Source organism: Pipistrellus hanaki, assembly GCF_964339955.1.
Source record: "Pipistrellus hanaki genome assembly, chromosome: 12".
NCBI lineage: Eukaryota > Metazoa > Chordata > Mammalia > Chiroptera > Vespertilionidae > Pipistrellus > Pipistrellus hanaki.
This window is the reverse complement of record NC_140514.1, coordinates 26733650-26748366: the sequence shown is the minus strand read 5'-3', so window position 1 is coordinate 26748366 and position 14717 is coordinate 26733650. Positions and strand designations below refer to the sequence as shown.

The 14717-nt window shown below is 38.1% G+C and overlaps 1 protein-coding gene and 1 long non-coding RNA gene across 6 annotated transcripts in view; one reads left to right on the top strand and one right to left on the bottom strand.

Moving 5' to 3' along the window:
• Positions 1 to 417: 417 nt before the first annotated feature.
• LOC311631045 lies at positions 418 to 12748 on the top strand. The gene is made up of 3 exons (XR_014796501.1): positions 418 to 2450; positions 2766 to 12402; positions 12628 to 12748. It is a non-coding gene; the product is annotated as an uncharacterized lncRNA (long non-coding RNA).
• ACYP2 (acylphosphatase 2) overlaps positions 10638 to 14717 on the bottom strand; it is a 145601-nt gene continuing 141521 nt past the window's right edge. For all 5 annotated transcript variants that reach the window (XM_084900833.1, XM_084900834.1, XM_084900832.1 and 2 more), the window contains one exon: positions 10638 to 13564. In XM_084900833.1, the coding sequence (XP_084756959.1) occupies positions 13450 to 13564 (115 nt within the window). In that variant the 3' untranslated portion in view covers positions 10638 to 13449. The remainder of the gene's footprint in view (positions 13565 to 14717) is intronic.

Below are 14717 nucleotides of genomic sequence, written 5' to 3'. Positions count from 1 at the left end.
CCCTCCCCCTTCCCCCCACTCCTAACTACTGATCTGACCGAGGAGAGACACTTTAACCTCTCTGCTATACATTCTCACTGGTAAAAAAAAGTAGCCAGGTTGCATCTTCTTTGTGATCTCTTCCATCTGTAAAATATATTGATTCTATTGGAAAACTTATAGCTGAAAGGCAGTGCACACACTAGCCTAAATAATACATGCCGTTTTCTCATTTGTGTTAGGTAATTTGGATACGTGTCAGCAAAGAGTAATTCAAAGTAATTTACTGATAACTGTCCAAGTTAAAAATACCAATGCTATTTGAGCTAGAACACCATATGTGAGGAAACAAAATAGGATGGAAATGGCTCATCCAAAATGTTATAGATGCAGAAAATTGTCACCGCTTTTTTTTTTTTTTTTTTTTTTTTTAACCGTAGGAAAATGCCAAAAAAACAAAAAACAAAAACACACGAGTGGTATGTCTGTGTAACCAGATAGGAATGCTGGGGCTCAGGCAGCCCCAGGTTCCTCTCGGTCATTTCTTCAGCTATGTACTTGTGATACAGGGAAGGACCTCAGAGATACTGCATAAACCAAAGCTATCTTTAATTTCTTCTTTTAAAAGATAGTTTATTTGGCTGATACACATGTATTATAAGGATTACATGAGAAAATGTATCTTGCACTCATTAAACGTTGGCTGTTAGTATTCTTCCCATTATAATTGGTACAGTAGAAAATTCAAGTGCATACATTACATTGTTTTTATTTAATTATTTTAGGTTATAAGAATTTTATCAAACTAAAATACACATTAGGGAGCAATGAGAATGACAGATGTTAGCATTAGATTTGCCTGTCTTTGAAGATGGATAGGTTCAAATGAATTACAGGTATAAAAAGGACCTTGAATTTTTTTTCTGGTGTAAGTTCGAAGCTGAGTGATTTTTAAGAGAGAGAGAGACATTGCAGAACAAATAATCATGAGGTGTTGCATCTCCTAAAAGGTAAAAATCTCTAGTATAAATCATATAGATCACTTCTGATATATGTAATGCTGGACATGTGCATTGGTATATTTGCATTTTTTCATATAGCTGTATAAATAAAAATTGAATTTCATGAAATCTTTTGAGATAACATATAAATACAGTCAGCCTGAGTTACTCCAAAATCATTGTTAGAAATCTCTAGTTTTGATATTCACCTGATTGAAAGAAGAAGCCTGTATATACATTATGAACTTGGAGAGTTCTAGCAGAGTGATCATGTAATAAAGATTGGTTGAATGAATAGCCACAGGCATATAGCTTCTTAAGGAAGGAAAATTGCAAAATGAAAGATTGTTGGAGTGTCACCATTCTAAAAAAGTTAGGATTCACTAGTTTAAGCTGTCTAGTTTTGATGGTGTGTGTGTGTGTGTGTGTGTGTGTGTGTGTGTGTGTGTGTGTGTCTTGTAGCAACCTTTAAAGGCTATTTTCCTTGTTCATTTAAAGAATTCCATATATTTTGCCTCAGCCTCTTCTGCAAAACTTTTCATTTTGCTTCTTGTGTTTATATTTTCTACTTGTTGAGCCTTCTATGAATCCTTATCTTAAGCCATATTTCATCTCTGTAAGAACATGAGGCTGAGAAGCTCATCCACAAGATGATCTGCTCCCAATCCCCATTTCCCGCCCTGAACATGGGCCTGAACAGTGCCGGCCACAGGATCCAATCATTACCTTCAGACTTCCGCTTTCACTGGAATGCTCTTTGGTGGATGAGAACAGAAAACCTCACTAATGGGAAAATACAGTAATTCTAAGTACCTTATTTCCCTAATGATTGCTTCTGGTTATATAAAATAAAATATATAGAAACCATATAATTTTATCTTGAGCATACTTCATGGGGTTTTCTTTCTATCATTTCTCTTCATATTTAGTAATATGAGACTTGTGATTTTTTTTTTCCCCTTAGGGTTACTACTCTTTAAACTTTTTATTTTTACCTTCTCTAAGAAAAAAAATGTTTATACTTTTTTACTTAAATCCAGGATAGTCTTCTTTCTGAACGGAATACTGTATAAATAGAATTAAAATTTTGCTTCCTTTTTTTTTTAAATATTCTCTTTGCTTCTCATTCATATATGAAGGGATATAGCCAAACTGTGCCCTGGAGTTGAAACCACTTCTTAGCAACATGGCTTTGAGCGAGTTTTTATCTTTCTGAACCTTTGTTTCCTCACCTGTAAATGGTAATAATTACTGTCCCTGCTTTCCTCAGAGTGCTGCTTTGGTGAAGCTCAAAGACTCCCTGGAACATGATAGGTACTCAGCCACTTGTTATCTATTAGCATTGTTAAGAATATAAATGTCTTGCCGAAACCGGTTTGGCTCAGTGGATAGAGTGTCGGTCTGCGGCCTGAAAGGTCCCGGGTTCCATTCCAGTCAAGGGCATGTACCTTGGTTGTGGGCACATCTCCAGTAGGGCAGTGTTTTTCAACCTTTTTTGGGCAAAGGCACACTTGTTTCATGAAAAAAATCACGAGGCACACCACCATTAGAAAATGTTAAAAAATTTAACTCTGTGCCTATATTGACTGTATATAAAGTAATTCTCTTGAATAGGAATCAAATAAACACAAAGAAAGTATTTTATAATTACTTTATTATGAAATATTAAGTAAACAAAATAGTGAAAAATTATAAAATTCTTGTCTTGTCTGCACCTACGGCACACCAGGCAACATCTCGCGGCACACTAGTGTGCCGCGGAACAGCGGTTGAAAAACGCTGCAGTAGGGGGTGTGCAAGAGGCGGCTGATCGATGATTCTCTCTCATCAATGTTTCTAACTCTCTATCCCTCTCTCTTCCTCTCTGTAAAAAATCAATAGTAATAAAAAAATAAAAAGAATATAAATGTCTTAAAGGTTGAGATTGTCTCATACGTCTCTGTGTGCCGAGCCCCAGGCACAGTGGGGGCGTCTGGCAGATTCTCAGTGGCTGTTTCCTGAATGAATGGCAGACGCATCCAGTCAGTTTTGTTCAGTCCATGCTCTTTCTCTGCCAGCCCACTGCCTTCCCCTCCTTCTGGAACTGGCCACTGAGAGTCCTGGGGAGACCGGACTCCTGGGAGTGTCCAGAGTCCTTACTGTTTAGGCAGGAAAGATTTCATGTTTTTCATCAGGCTGCATACTTTTTCCCCAGGAGTTTCTCAACCCCGTCTGGCTTTGGACTTCACACTCTCAAAAGGCATAAATCTCAGTCTTACCCCCGGCCCCACTGATCTCACGGCCCCACAGCTGGCTCCTCTGGTCCAAACAGTCTGTTCATCCTCGCTTCTGTTTTACTCTGCGTGTGGATACAGTTATATTTATGAGAACTGCTTTCTCTCCTGTTTGGGGAGAACTTATTTTAGCCTCAGTTCTTGGGTTAGAAGGAAATCATTGCTTCATTTCCGGTATCCCTCTCTCCACCCACTTTCACTGCACTGGAGCACAAACGCATCAGCAGACTGTCAGAAACGGACCTTGACGGGGACGTTTCACTAGAGGGTTGCTCATTGCATTCAAGGTCATTGCTCAGGGATGTGCACACCCTGGCCCTCTCTAGCTCAGCTGGCCTGGCCATCTCAACCCTCTTGTTCTACCTGCAGCTGGATGCAGCCAATGGGCCTGTCATTCATGACCATACAGCTATTTAGAAAGAGGGTATAGAATCTTAGGGATGCCCCTAATTGTTTGGCTCAGTGGATAGAGCGTCGGCCTGTGGACTCAAGGACCCCAGGTTTGGTTTTGGTCAAGGGCATGTACCTTGGTTGTGGGCACATACCCAGTAGGGAGTGTGCAGGAGGCAGCTGGTCAATGTTTCTAACTCTCCCTTCCCCTTCCTCTCTGTAAAAAATCAATAAAATAAAAAATTAAAAAAATAAAAAACATCTTAGGGATGGTGCCTAGGAAGTAAGAAGGCTCACCTTGGCCTACTACCTTAACTCAGTTTCTGTAATCTAGCTTTTTCTCACGTTCTCCATTGTCACTAGACCCTTGTTTCGTTAATGAAATCCGTATTTTGTTGCTACTTAGCTGTCATTTCTTGTCTGTATGCTCCTTCAGAGAGAATCCCAGAATGCGACCAAAGCCACATGCAAAACCAAATCCTTCACGCCATTCTCCATCTATACCAGGCTACTTCACCAAACCTCCATAGCCAGGCACCAGAAGGGCCTTTTTCTAAGCTTGGACCTTGTACAGTGCTAAGAGATATAGCCGGGTCTAACCTCCTCCTATTCACCCCGATGAGGAAGAAGTCCCTGCCCTAGGATGTTGGGGGTGGCAGAGCACATGACACCCAGCACTGGCAGCAGTTTGTTAGCGACATATCCTCACAGCCGAGGGGCGGAGGACACCATGCTGTGCGGGGCCACAGGAGAACGAACAGAGAGGCTGTGGGAGGCAGGCTTCGGGTGGTAGGAGGATGAGATCACCCCTGGTTCCCACCGGAGGATGTGATTGGCTGGTGAGATAATGTGGCAGGCTGGCGGGGAACTGAACCTTGCTATTTAGGGATGAGCAGGAGGTGCATCTGGTCCCTAGTAAGGAGGGTGGTTAGTGGACCTTCTCCGTGGGTACGAGTGGGAAAGAGAACGAGCCATGTGAGGCCCCGCAGGATGTAAGGCAGCACACAATATCAGGCCTTGCAGGCCGCAGTACCATGACGCCATTTGTTTATTACCCTGGAATTTTACTGTAGATCTCTGATTGTGAATGTTTTGTTTCCTAGTCAACCTGTGAACTACTCAGGAACAGCCAGCGCTTAAAAAACAATGCACGTTATGATTTGGAAAGACATGGTTTGCATTACAATGATCTCTCTGTCATATCTCAAAGTGATGTTTTCAAATTTAATCATACCAACGCCATCTAAAGCACCCACATTTTTTCTTTGGACAATGGTGTTAGTTTTAATTTTTCAAAATGTTGACTACTAAAGGATGTGCTTGCTGGTCAAATTTGTCCTTGTATTGATAAAGAGTTTGCCCTCATGGCTGGCAGCAATGCCTGTGTATACACACCCTGCCAAATTAAAACCCTGTGCTGTGCTCTGGATGGACAGCTCTAACACTGAGAGCCACTCACATTTGATGACATTTGGAAATAACTAATGTTTCCCTCCCGACTCTTGTTTTCAAACAATGGAGTGAAACAATAAACTGAATGGGGCATTGGCATTCTTTTTAAAACCAGAGTTAAGCTATAGCTTAAATCCCAGAATGCTGAGGTGTCAGATGTATTATTCAGACTGCATATTGGAGGCACCAGTGGGGCCCATTAAGAGGCTTATTTTGCTAAATTGAAACAAATTGGTGTGAGGGGAGGGGGAAGAGGTCATAGACAGATTGGAAGAATTTACAGTATGCCCTCTCAATTTTCTAAAAATCTAATATTAAATCTTTTATTCGTCTCAATTTTGGCCCATTAAGGAAATTTTATTTTTTATTTTATTAAAATATTTGTTAAATTATATGCAACCATAAATGCAAAGCTCTTTCCCTTTTAAAATTATGATATACAGTTAGGCAAATGACAAAGTTTCAACATATAACTGATTTTTATATTTTCAGAGTAATCCATTATGTAACACATTATAGAATGTGTTTTTTTGAAATTTTTTACAATAGTTCTACAGTGCAGAAAATGGTGTGAGTGGATTACATCAAGTATAGACAGCATTTTTGGAGGAGTTTCTCTAAAAGGGAGAAAGATGTGGTAGCTAGAGGGGTCAGAGAGGGAGAGATTAATAGCATGTTTGCAGACTGATGGGAAAGAGAATCCAGTGGGGAATGGAAATGGACGATGTAAGAGTGAGAATCGCAGGAGCAGCGTCCTGGAGGAAGTGGGATCCGGGCATTGCCTTCATTGGGCGCATAGACGGTGCAGCCACAGTAAGAGGCAGGAAGGTAAGGGTGGGCACAGACGTAGGGCAGGTAAGCAGATGCAGTGGGGGAGGCTTGTGGAAGTTCTTCTGTTGGAAATAGAAGCACAGTCATGGCTGAGTGGGGAGTGAGTGTGCAGTGGTTGTCTAGGAGAGTGAGCGAGTGGATGGATTAGAAAAACTGGAGCATTGCTGGGCAGCCATTAGGTTCTTCTTGAGATGAATGCTAGAGAGTTCTTATCTTGAAATTTTATTTTTTTAAGCCATGCTTTGTGTAGGAGCCTCTTTTCAGTAATTTTTGCTTAAAACTCAAGTCCTTTTTAGCTATATAACTTTACACTGTATAATTTATAGCTTTTTTTTTTTTAACTCAAGGAAGTTTTCTTCTATCATGAGTGGTTTTGCCTTCTGTTTCAATTCTACCCCCTTACCCCCATGAACTTCTATAACTGACTTACTGATGGGTTAGATGTGTGCCCTCATTCCTCTAAATTAATCATTTTCACACTCACATTTTCCTTTTGTTGTTGTTCTACTTTTTAAATAAACTTTTCAGATTTATTCTCTACCCTGGTGTTTCCTGAGCTTTGCAGATTGTCAAAATCACCAGGGCATTTTTTTAAACATGCAGGTTCAAGGACTAAAACCATGAAAGCCCCTGATTTATCAGGTCTGGAGTGGGGCCTTGTAATAAGTACGTTTAAAATGCTATGTAGATAATTCTGATAATCAGCTGGGGTTGCCAACCACAGCTCTGTGTCACTAATGAAAGTGGCCAGTTACTAATTCCAGAATAGATTGCAGTTTTCCTATTCCCTCTTGGGTCTCCTGTAGTTTCCATAGCTAAGTGTGTAATTGTATGTGTGTGTTGGCTGCTCTTCAGAATGTGGTTTTTATATTTCAAGTGATTTTCCTTAATCCATATATATTTTTTTTAATCTGCACATATTCTCCCCAGTGGCTCCCTGTTCTTCTTTCAAAGATCAACTTTTATTACACGCGATGGAGGACATAGCATATCTTTCCTGAAACCTTTTTTCTTATAGCTTTTAAAGATATGTACTTCCCCTGATTCCAAAGGATAATGTTCCATTTACCTTGGGTATGGCTTTTTTTTTTTTTTTTTTTTTAATTTCAGGGCTGATTTTTGTTTCCGGTTTTTTCATTTTTTCATGAGGGGAGTCTGGTTATACACTGCATTTGCTGAGTGTAGCCTTCTCAGATCAAAGGCCTTAGAGTGATTGATCTACCCTAATCTAGGGTTATGATCTCTAGGAAAGTATTTGTTTAAATTATGAAGTTCATTGTACACTTAAAAGGATGTGTAAAATAAGTTATAAAGTATAAGTAGACATCTAGGCAGTTCTCTTGCCTTGTTGTCCATGCTGTCAGTAATGGGACTGCCCACTGAGCCACTCACTCCCTGTATCCTCTCTCCTGTGTGCTGTGCGTTAGGAATTATAATGCGGAGAGAGAAGGGCAGTTAGGATCAGAGAAAAGACAGGAAGGCTGATCTTTCTTTTGCTTCATAAGAAAATAGTACCCGAGGGGTAGAACTTTTGCTCCATTTTTTTTTCCCTGGTCGATATAGATCCTGCATCTAAAAAACAAGGTTATGCTGTGTCTGTCCACTTTATGCCAATTGTCTGGTTAAGCATGCTCCTAATCCAGATGAATCTGACCAGATTTCAGTAGGAATTCTGCTTTGATGCTTGCAAATGACCAGGTGATGGATGTTAATCCTGGCTTTTTGGAATTGTTTTGAAATAGAAACTCCATTTCCAATACAATGAAGCTACTGAATCTTTCTCTGTGCTGCTTCTAGTATTTGTAAAATGAGAGAGTAGGGGGAAAGCCATATCGGAAGTTTATGTTCATTGCTACTTGAAGCTTTCTTTGTGCCAACATAGAAAACAAAACTAAGACAAGAAAAATGTAGTTGGAGGATGAAAGAAGTATCTTGGACATCCAACCAAGCGTGTGAACTGACCTTCAAACAGAGGAGGAAGCACAAAGCATGTTCTTAGGAGAAAAACTCATTTTCTATAGGAAAAACTGCTAATGAGATCATAGATAGGGTAACTAGACTTTAAATTCTAAATGTAAAAATTCATATCAGATTTGTTCAAAATTATTCGAACCAGTTAAGAAAAAGGAAAACTGCCTCTTTCACATAATTCTCCATGTTAGGTTAAAATCTGCAAGACATGCTTATAAAACTTTTTAATTAAGTCACATATATTTGTATTTTGTCTTGCATATTTTTCACTTTGGTAAACATCAAAAGAGAAACAAGAGACAACTGAAAGTCAATTACAGAAATATTTTATCGACCATGGACACTTCTAGGGACCACTATGAAAAATAAGAATCTTTTTCCAATAGTGCTTTTCACAAAGTATGCGTTGTTTTAGTGCAAATGGCTAAAGGTAAAGTGGACATACCACAATGGCTTGACAGAAGTAATCAAGAAAATAGGAAATAAGGTTTAACAATTATAGAAACTTAGAAGACTCCAGAGATGAATTCAGTGTCTTTGTTGTTATTTCTTTGAGGCAGAATTCTCCTCAAAAGATTTCTTAGGGAGAAGCCTAACAGCTGATAGAGATAGGAGTAGGGCTGCTCTGGTTGGAGCAGGGATGAGGGCCCTTCTGCAGCTGCCCTGGTACCACCTCCTGGGAAGCCTCTGGCTTCCTGGAATCCTGATTTAACCCAAATTATGGGTTTAGTAAAAGCTGAGGGTACCTAGGCACATGGCAAATTAATGGCTGGGCCGCGCCCAGATGCAGGTCTTCTGATCCCTAGACCAGAATATTTTCTGCCATACTATGCTGCCTATTTTCAGGTCCTGAAATTAGTTCCAGACATGACGATCTTTTCCTTTTAACCAAGTAGTGAGCATTCTATGGAGGTTAGGGAGAGCTACTTACTATTGAAATATATTTGTGGACTACATACATCCAAATACAAAGCCAATTTTTGGAAGTAGATTCTGTTTTTCTGTCCTATCTAAGTATGAGTATGGAGATACATGTTGCTGAAATTTTTCTTTGGTACACAAAACGGAAAATACTTAGTTGTCACAGTGGTGACCAGTTTTGAGCAAAGTCAAATTCACTGTCACCCCCCCCCACCCCAACTTTTAGTTCCCTCCTTCAGTGCTTCTGTTCCTAGTTAGCACAGCACCTGCCTTGCAGACACAAGCTTTCTGCAGGCTTCAGGGTATTCCCAGAAATTCCCAGTCTCAGATGAAATGTGGATCGCTTCTTCTAGAGCTTAGAAGCCTATACCCTTCCTAATAGAAAAACTTCGTCTCTCTCCCACATCCCTGTTGCTTCTATGGACTGGCCCACCTGGTCAAGACTGTCATTTACATATTCCCTCCAAAATTCTATTGAGCTTCATTTCATGAGTTAACATTTTAAGAAAACAGGCTTTTTACCCTCGGTTCCCTTTCCCATCGGACCTGAACACCGATCTTGGTAGCCGTAAAAGGAGGAAAATTAATACTGAAGCTGGCCTCAGGGTGCTTGTAATCTGTGTACTAGTTTCAAACAAGGTTGAAAAAATTAAAAGGACAGGCTTTTAAAATTTTATTTCATTTCTTTAAATTTTTTAAATTAAAAAAATGTTTCAATTACAATTATCACGTAGTGTCAATTATACAACATAGTGATTAGACATTTATATAATTAGGAAGTGATTGCATGGTAAGTCAAGTACCCATCTGACACCATACACAGTTATTACAATAATCTCTATGTTGTAATTTACATCCCATGACTGTTTTTATAACTGGCAGTTTGAATTTCTTGTCCCCTTCACCTTTTCCTACATCCCCTCACCACCATCACCTCCCCCCACTTCCATCTGGCAATCGTAAATTTTTTTCTCTGCATCTAGGTTTTTGTTTCATTGTGTGTTTGTTTTTTAGATTCCATACGTAAGTGAAACCTTATGGTATTGTCTTCCTCTGACTTATTTCTCTTAGCATAATACCCCTAGGTCTATCCATGTTGTCACAACGGCAAGATTTCATTCTTTTTCATGACAGAGTAATATTCCACTATTATTGCTGAAACCGGTTTGGCTCAGTGATAGAGCGTCAGTCTGTGGACTGAAAGGTCCCGGGTTCGATTCCGGTCAAGGGCATGTACCTTAGTTGTGGGCACATCCCCAGTAGGGGGTGTGCAAGAGGCAACTGGTCGATGTTTATCTCTCATCAATGTTTCTGGCTATCTCTCTCCCTTCCTCTCTGTAAAAGATCAATAAAATATAAATGTACCACATTTTCTTTATGCAATTGTCTATTGATGGCACTGAGGTTGCTTCCATATCTTGGATATTGTAAATGCTGCAGTAAACATAAGGGTGCATATGTCGAATTAGAATTTTGGATTTTTTTTAATAAATATCCAGAAGTGGAATTGCTGGGTCACATTAGCTATATTTTCAATTTTTTTTTTAGAAACCACCACACTATTTTCCATAGTGGCTTCACCCATTTACATCCCCACCAATAGTGCATGAGGGTTACCTTTTCTGAATATCCTCAACACTTATTTGTTGATTTATTGATGATATTCTGATAGGTCTGAGGTGATAGCTCCTTGTTTTAATTTGCATTTCCCTGACGACTAGTGATGTTGAGCATCTTTTCATATATTTATTGGCCATCTGTATGTCCTCTTTGGAGAAATGTCTATTTAGGTCCTCTGTCCATTTTTGAGTAGTTTGGATTTTTTCTTTTCTTTTTTCTTTTTTCTTTCTTTATTTAATTTTTTTTTGGTGCTAAGTTATATAAGTTCCTAATATCTTTTGGATATTAACTCTTTATTAGATATATCATTGGTAAATATATTCTCCCATTCAGATTTTTTGTTTTGTTGATAGTTTTTTGCTGTACAAAACCTTTTAAGCAAACCTTTTAAGTGTTCCATATTCATTCTTTGCATGAATCTGTCCAATTTTCCCAATACATTTATTGAAAAGACTGTCTTTACCCTGTTACCCAACTGTATATATTTGCCTCCTTTGTTATATATATGCACATGGGTTTATTTCTGTGCTCTCTATTCTGTTCCATTTATCCAAATGCCTGACTTACTGTCAGTAAAAATAAAGACAGTCATTTTTATATAAATGTAAAAAATAATTAAGTTTGCTTTTATAAATAATACTCCCATAATTCTGATATGTTGCTTGCAGATGGGTATGGACAGGTGGAATGTTGAGACTCCTGGTTGATAGTTACTGAAGTAGATACCCACCTTTTGCTTAATATTTTTGGTTTTTTTAATATCTAATTCTAACAAAACTAAGTGTATCACAGTTTGTTATTATTCAAATGTGACATATGAATTAAAACTTTTGTGTAAGTCCATATGAAATTTGACATTAAGTTTAATGTTAAAATGTATCTGGCCTCTACACCACATTGCTTTACCATTTTTTTTTCTACATTCATGACACCTACTTTTAATAATTATTTACAACATTCCTCACCCAGTAATAGAATGTAGCTATGTATTAATCATTAAGCAACCTTAACTATTGTTTGTGCAGCTAGAAGATTGTGCCAGCAAAGTGTGATTTTCTTGTAACCTGAGCTGGGGAGGGAACTCACAGAATAGAGCAGGGTAATAAAAGGTGACATATTGGTGTCACATCAGAGATCATCTTTTTCCAAAATTACTTAACCTTTTTATGCATAAAGACATACAGGGTTTTTTACAACTTGACTGTCCAAGAAAAGTATTGAATACTCTTCTTGTTTCTTTGGCTTCTCTTTTACCTGCTAAAGGCCTATGTTTGTCTTTTCCCAACTCACAACCTAATGCTCTCTTTAAAATGAAACCTTGCAAGGAAAGTTGTCTCCAGGGGATCTGGCACCAAACCCTCCTGAGGAAAGGGAACACAAAGACTTGTCCACCTTCCTTCAACCAGGAGTGGGTGACACCAGGAGAGCAAAACTCAAACGAGTATCACAATAGATTCTCCTGTATAATATGTGACACACAGAACACTTAACGTGATGATGGTGTTAAAGTAAGAAAATTATTTCTTTACAAGTATTTGGCAAGTTTTAAAAATACCTTTGTCATTCCCTAATGTGCTGTCATATCTATTTGATATCTATTTGATATCAATATTATCATCAGAGTTAACCTTTCGGGTGAACAATGTCAGCCTACCCTTCACCTCCTTTTCTCAATTCTGATCGTGCCACAGGCATAGGAGAGGGGCCAGATTCTCTCTCTGCGCCATGGAGTGCAGCAGTGGACATTTCTCCCATAGACAGGACGGTGGTTTCTAACCCGGATCCCCAAGGAGGACAAGATGCGGGAGGGAAAGTGAGACCAAATGTGCTATGTTCCAGGTTCCCCCAGCCCCATTTCAATCACGCCAGTTGTGTCTTTTCACCTTCTTTACAATTTAAATGCCAGGGAAATTTCTTCTGAATGAAGGATTCATTGTTTTAAAATGTTGGAAAAGCCAAAACCGGTTTGGCTCAGTGGATAGAGCATCGGCCTGCAGACTGAAAGGTCCAGGGTTCGATTCTGGTCAAGGGCATGTACCTTGGTTGCGGGCACATCCCCAGTAGGGGGTGTGCAAGAGGCAGCTGATCGATGATTCTCTCTCATCGATGTTTCTAATTCTCAATCCCTCTCTCTTCCTCTCTGTAAAAAATCAATAAAATATATTAAAATGTTGGAAAAGTCACTGAAGGATTTATACAAGCATATACCTGCAACTTTTAAAATTATCCAGTATTTTGAGTTAAAGGTCTCCCTTTTTTCAGTGGTGTAATTCTGTAGTATAGAAATGAAACTTCCCCTTAAAATACTTTGGTTGCTTAAAAATAATTTATATGTGAAAATCCCCAAATGATAGGCCAAACTTGGGGGACAGTATGACTATCGAGACTCTCAGTTGTTCTTCTGGGTAAGGGGTCTCCATCATGGAGGGTGGTTCATACAAACCATGCTGCTTGCTCTACTGAAATTGTGGGTTGCCATAGCTCATCTGTTCACTCTACAGAACAAAGCAGTTCACAAAATGCATGAAGGAGCGCCAACCTCAAGTACTGAACCATGTTCTCATTTAATCAGAACTTAAAAATGTAACTCTTTCTTGATACTATTTTTGGGTTATACTAATCATCATATATGTTTATCTCTAACTACTGGTTACTCAACTTCAATAAGTTATTATTTGAAAGGTTTTAGAATTCAAATCAGATAACCATTTAAAAAGTATTTTTAAGTACTGTTAACTTTATTATGTCTAGCCTAGCCAAATAACATATAAGCTATAACATTCATTAGAATTAGTTTCCATGAGACAAGTTTAAATTAAATATTCACATTAAGTATTTTATAATGACATTTTTATTTTAGATACTAATTTTTGCTCGTGAAAAACATAGTTGAGTAGAGCTATTTCAGTGTCAGACGTTTTTAGTAATCTGTATAATATAGCTTTCAGATAAGAGTTCCTTTTCTTACTATTCTGCTACTATTACCCTAATACATAAGAATATCATTTCTATTAGTATCGAATACTAAAATTAGAATACTCAAGTTTAGAGATGGTTTTTTCGTTAGAAAAGTCCGTGCGGTCAATGCGAGAACTAGGACTGCCAACCTTGCTCAGCCAGGACTTCCTACAAAAAATAAACAAGTAAAAATTAGCATATAAAGTATATATAGACTAGCTAAAATGATCCCACAATGGGAGTTTATATGCAAAAGTAACTTAGTAAAAGTAATGTAAAATATAAATGTTTCAAAATTTTATAATTTTAGAAAATATAAAATATTAGAATACCATAGAGTTTAATATGTAATTAACTATGGACAAATTAAGCACAGTCAACTACTGAGATTTCATACCGAGGTTATTCCCACCCTCCCCCGCCCCTTAAAACATCCAAGGCCATTACTACCTAGCTGTTGAGCTGTACGCAAGAGTTAAAGTATTTTTTTCTCATTACCCAGCACATGGTAGATGATATACATACATATATATGTGTGTATGTATACATATATATATGTGTGTATGTGAATATGTGTGTGTGTGTATATATATACATGTATACACACACACAGGAGGGAGGGAGTGGAGGAAACTGGAGGAAGATAGGAGAATGGATAAAAGAAAAAATGTGATTTTCCATGAACAGTGTTTATTATCCAAAAACCATCTCTTACCATATTAGCAAACCATATGTATTAAAGGGCCAAGTTAAGTGTGAAATTAGCAATATCCATGTGTCTAATTTATGCATTGTGTACTTACCCAAGATGCTTTCTATATAACGAAGGCTTATTTTAATATACTTGATAACTCAGATAACTATTGTTGATAGGTAGAAAGTTTCTAGTAAATTCTTAATAATTAGTTGGGATGACAGAGTAAGTGGGACTGCTGGTTAATAAAATGAGGTCACTTATTCCAGCTGTTGTAAAAACATTCCATGACTTTCCTCGTATCCCCAAAATTCTTTCAGGTTGTGAAACTAGAGTTGTGTACAGCTGTGAATAGCATATTAACATCTCATATAACCTTGAATTTAAATTATTTTCTAGGCTCAAGTTGTCTGATTAGCTGAAAATTACTGCTAGGCAAGAGAAGATTTCTAATGCTTCAAATTGCCATTGTGCTGTGTAACATTTTCTGTGGTTCTTGTGACAGTTTTACTGGGAAAGGTGACTTTTCTTCTTTTTTTAGAAGCTAAGCCATGAGCACAGCAGCACATTTTACTTTCTTCATCTCTTTAAATTGAAATCTTGAAATCGCATGTGTTTAAGAATAAA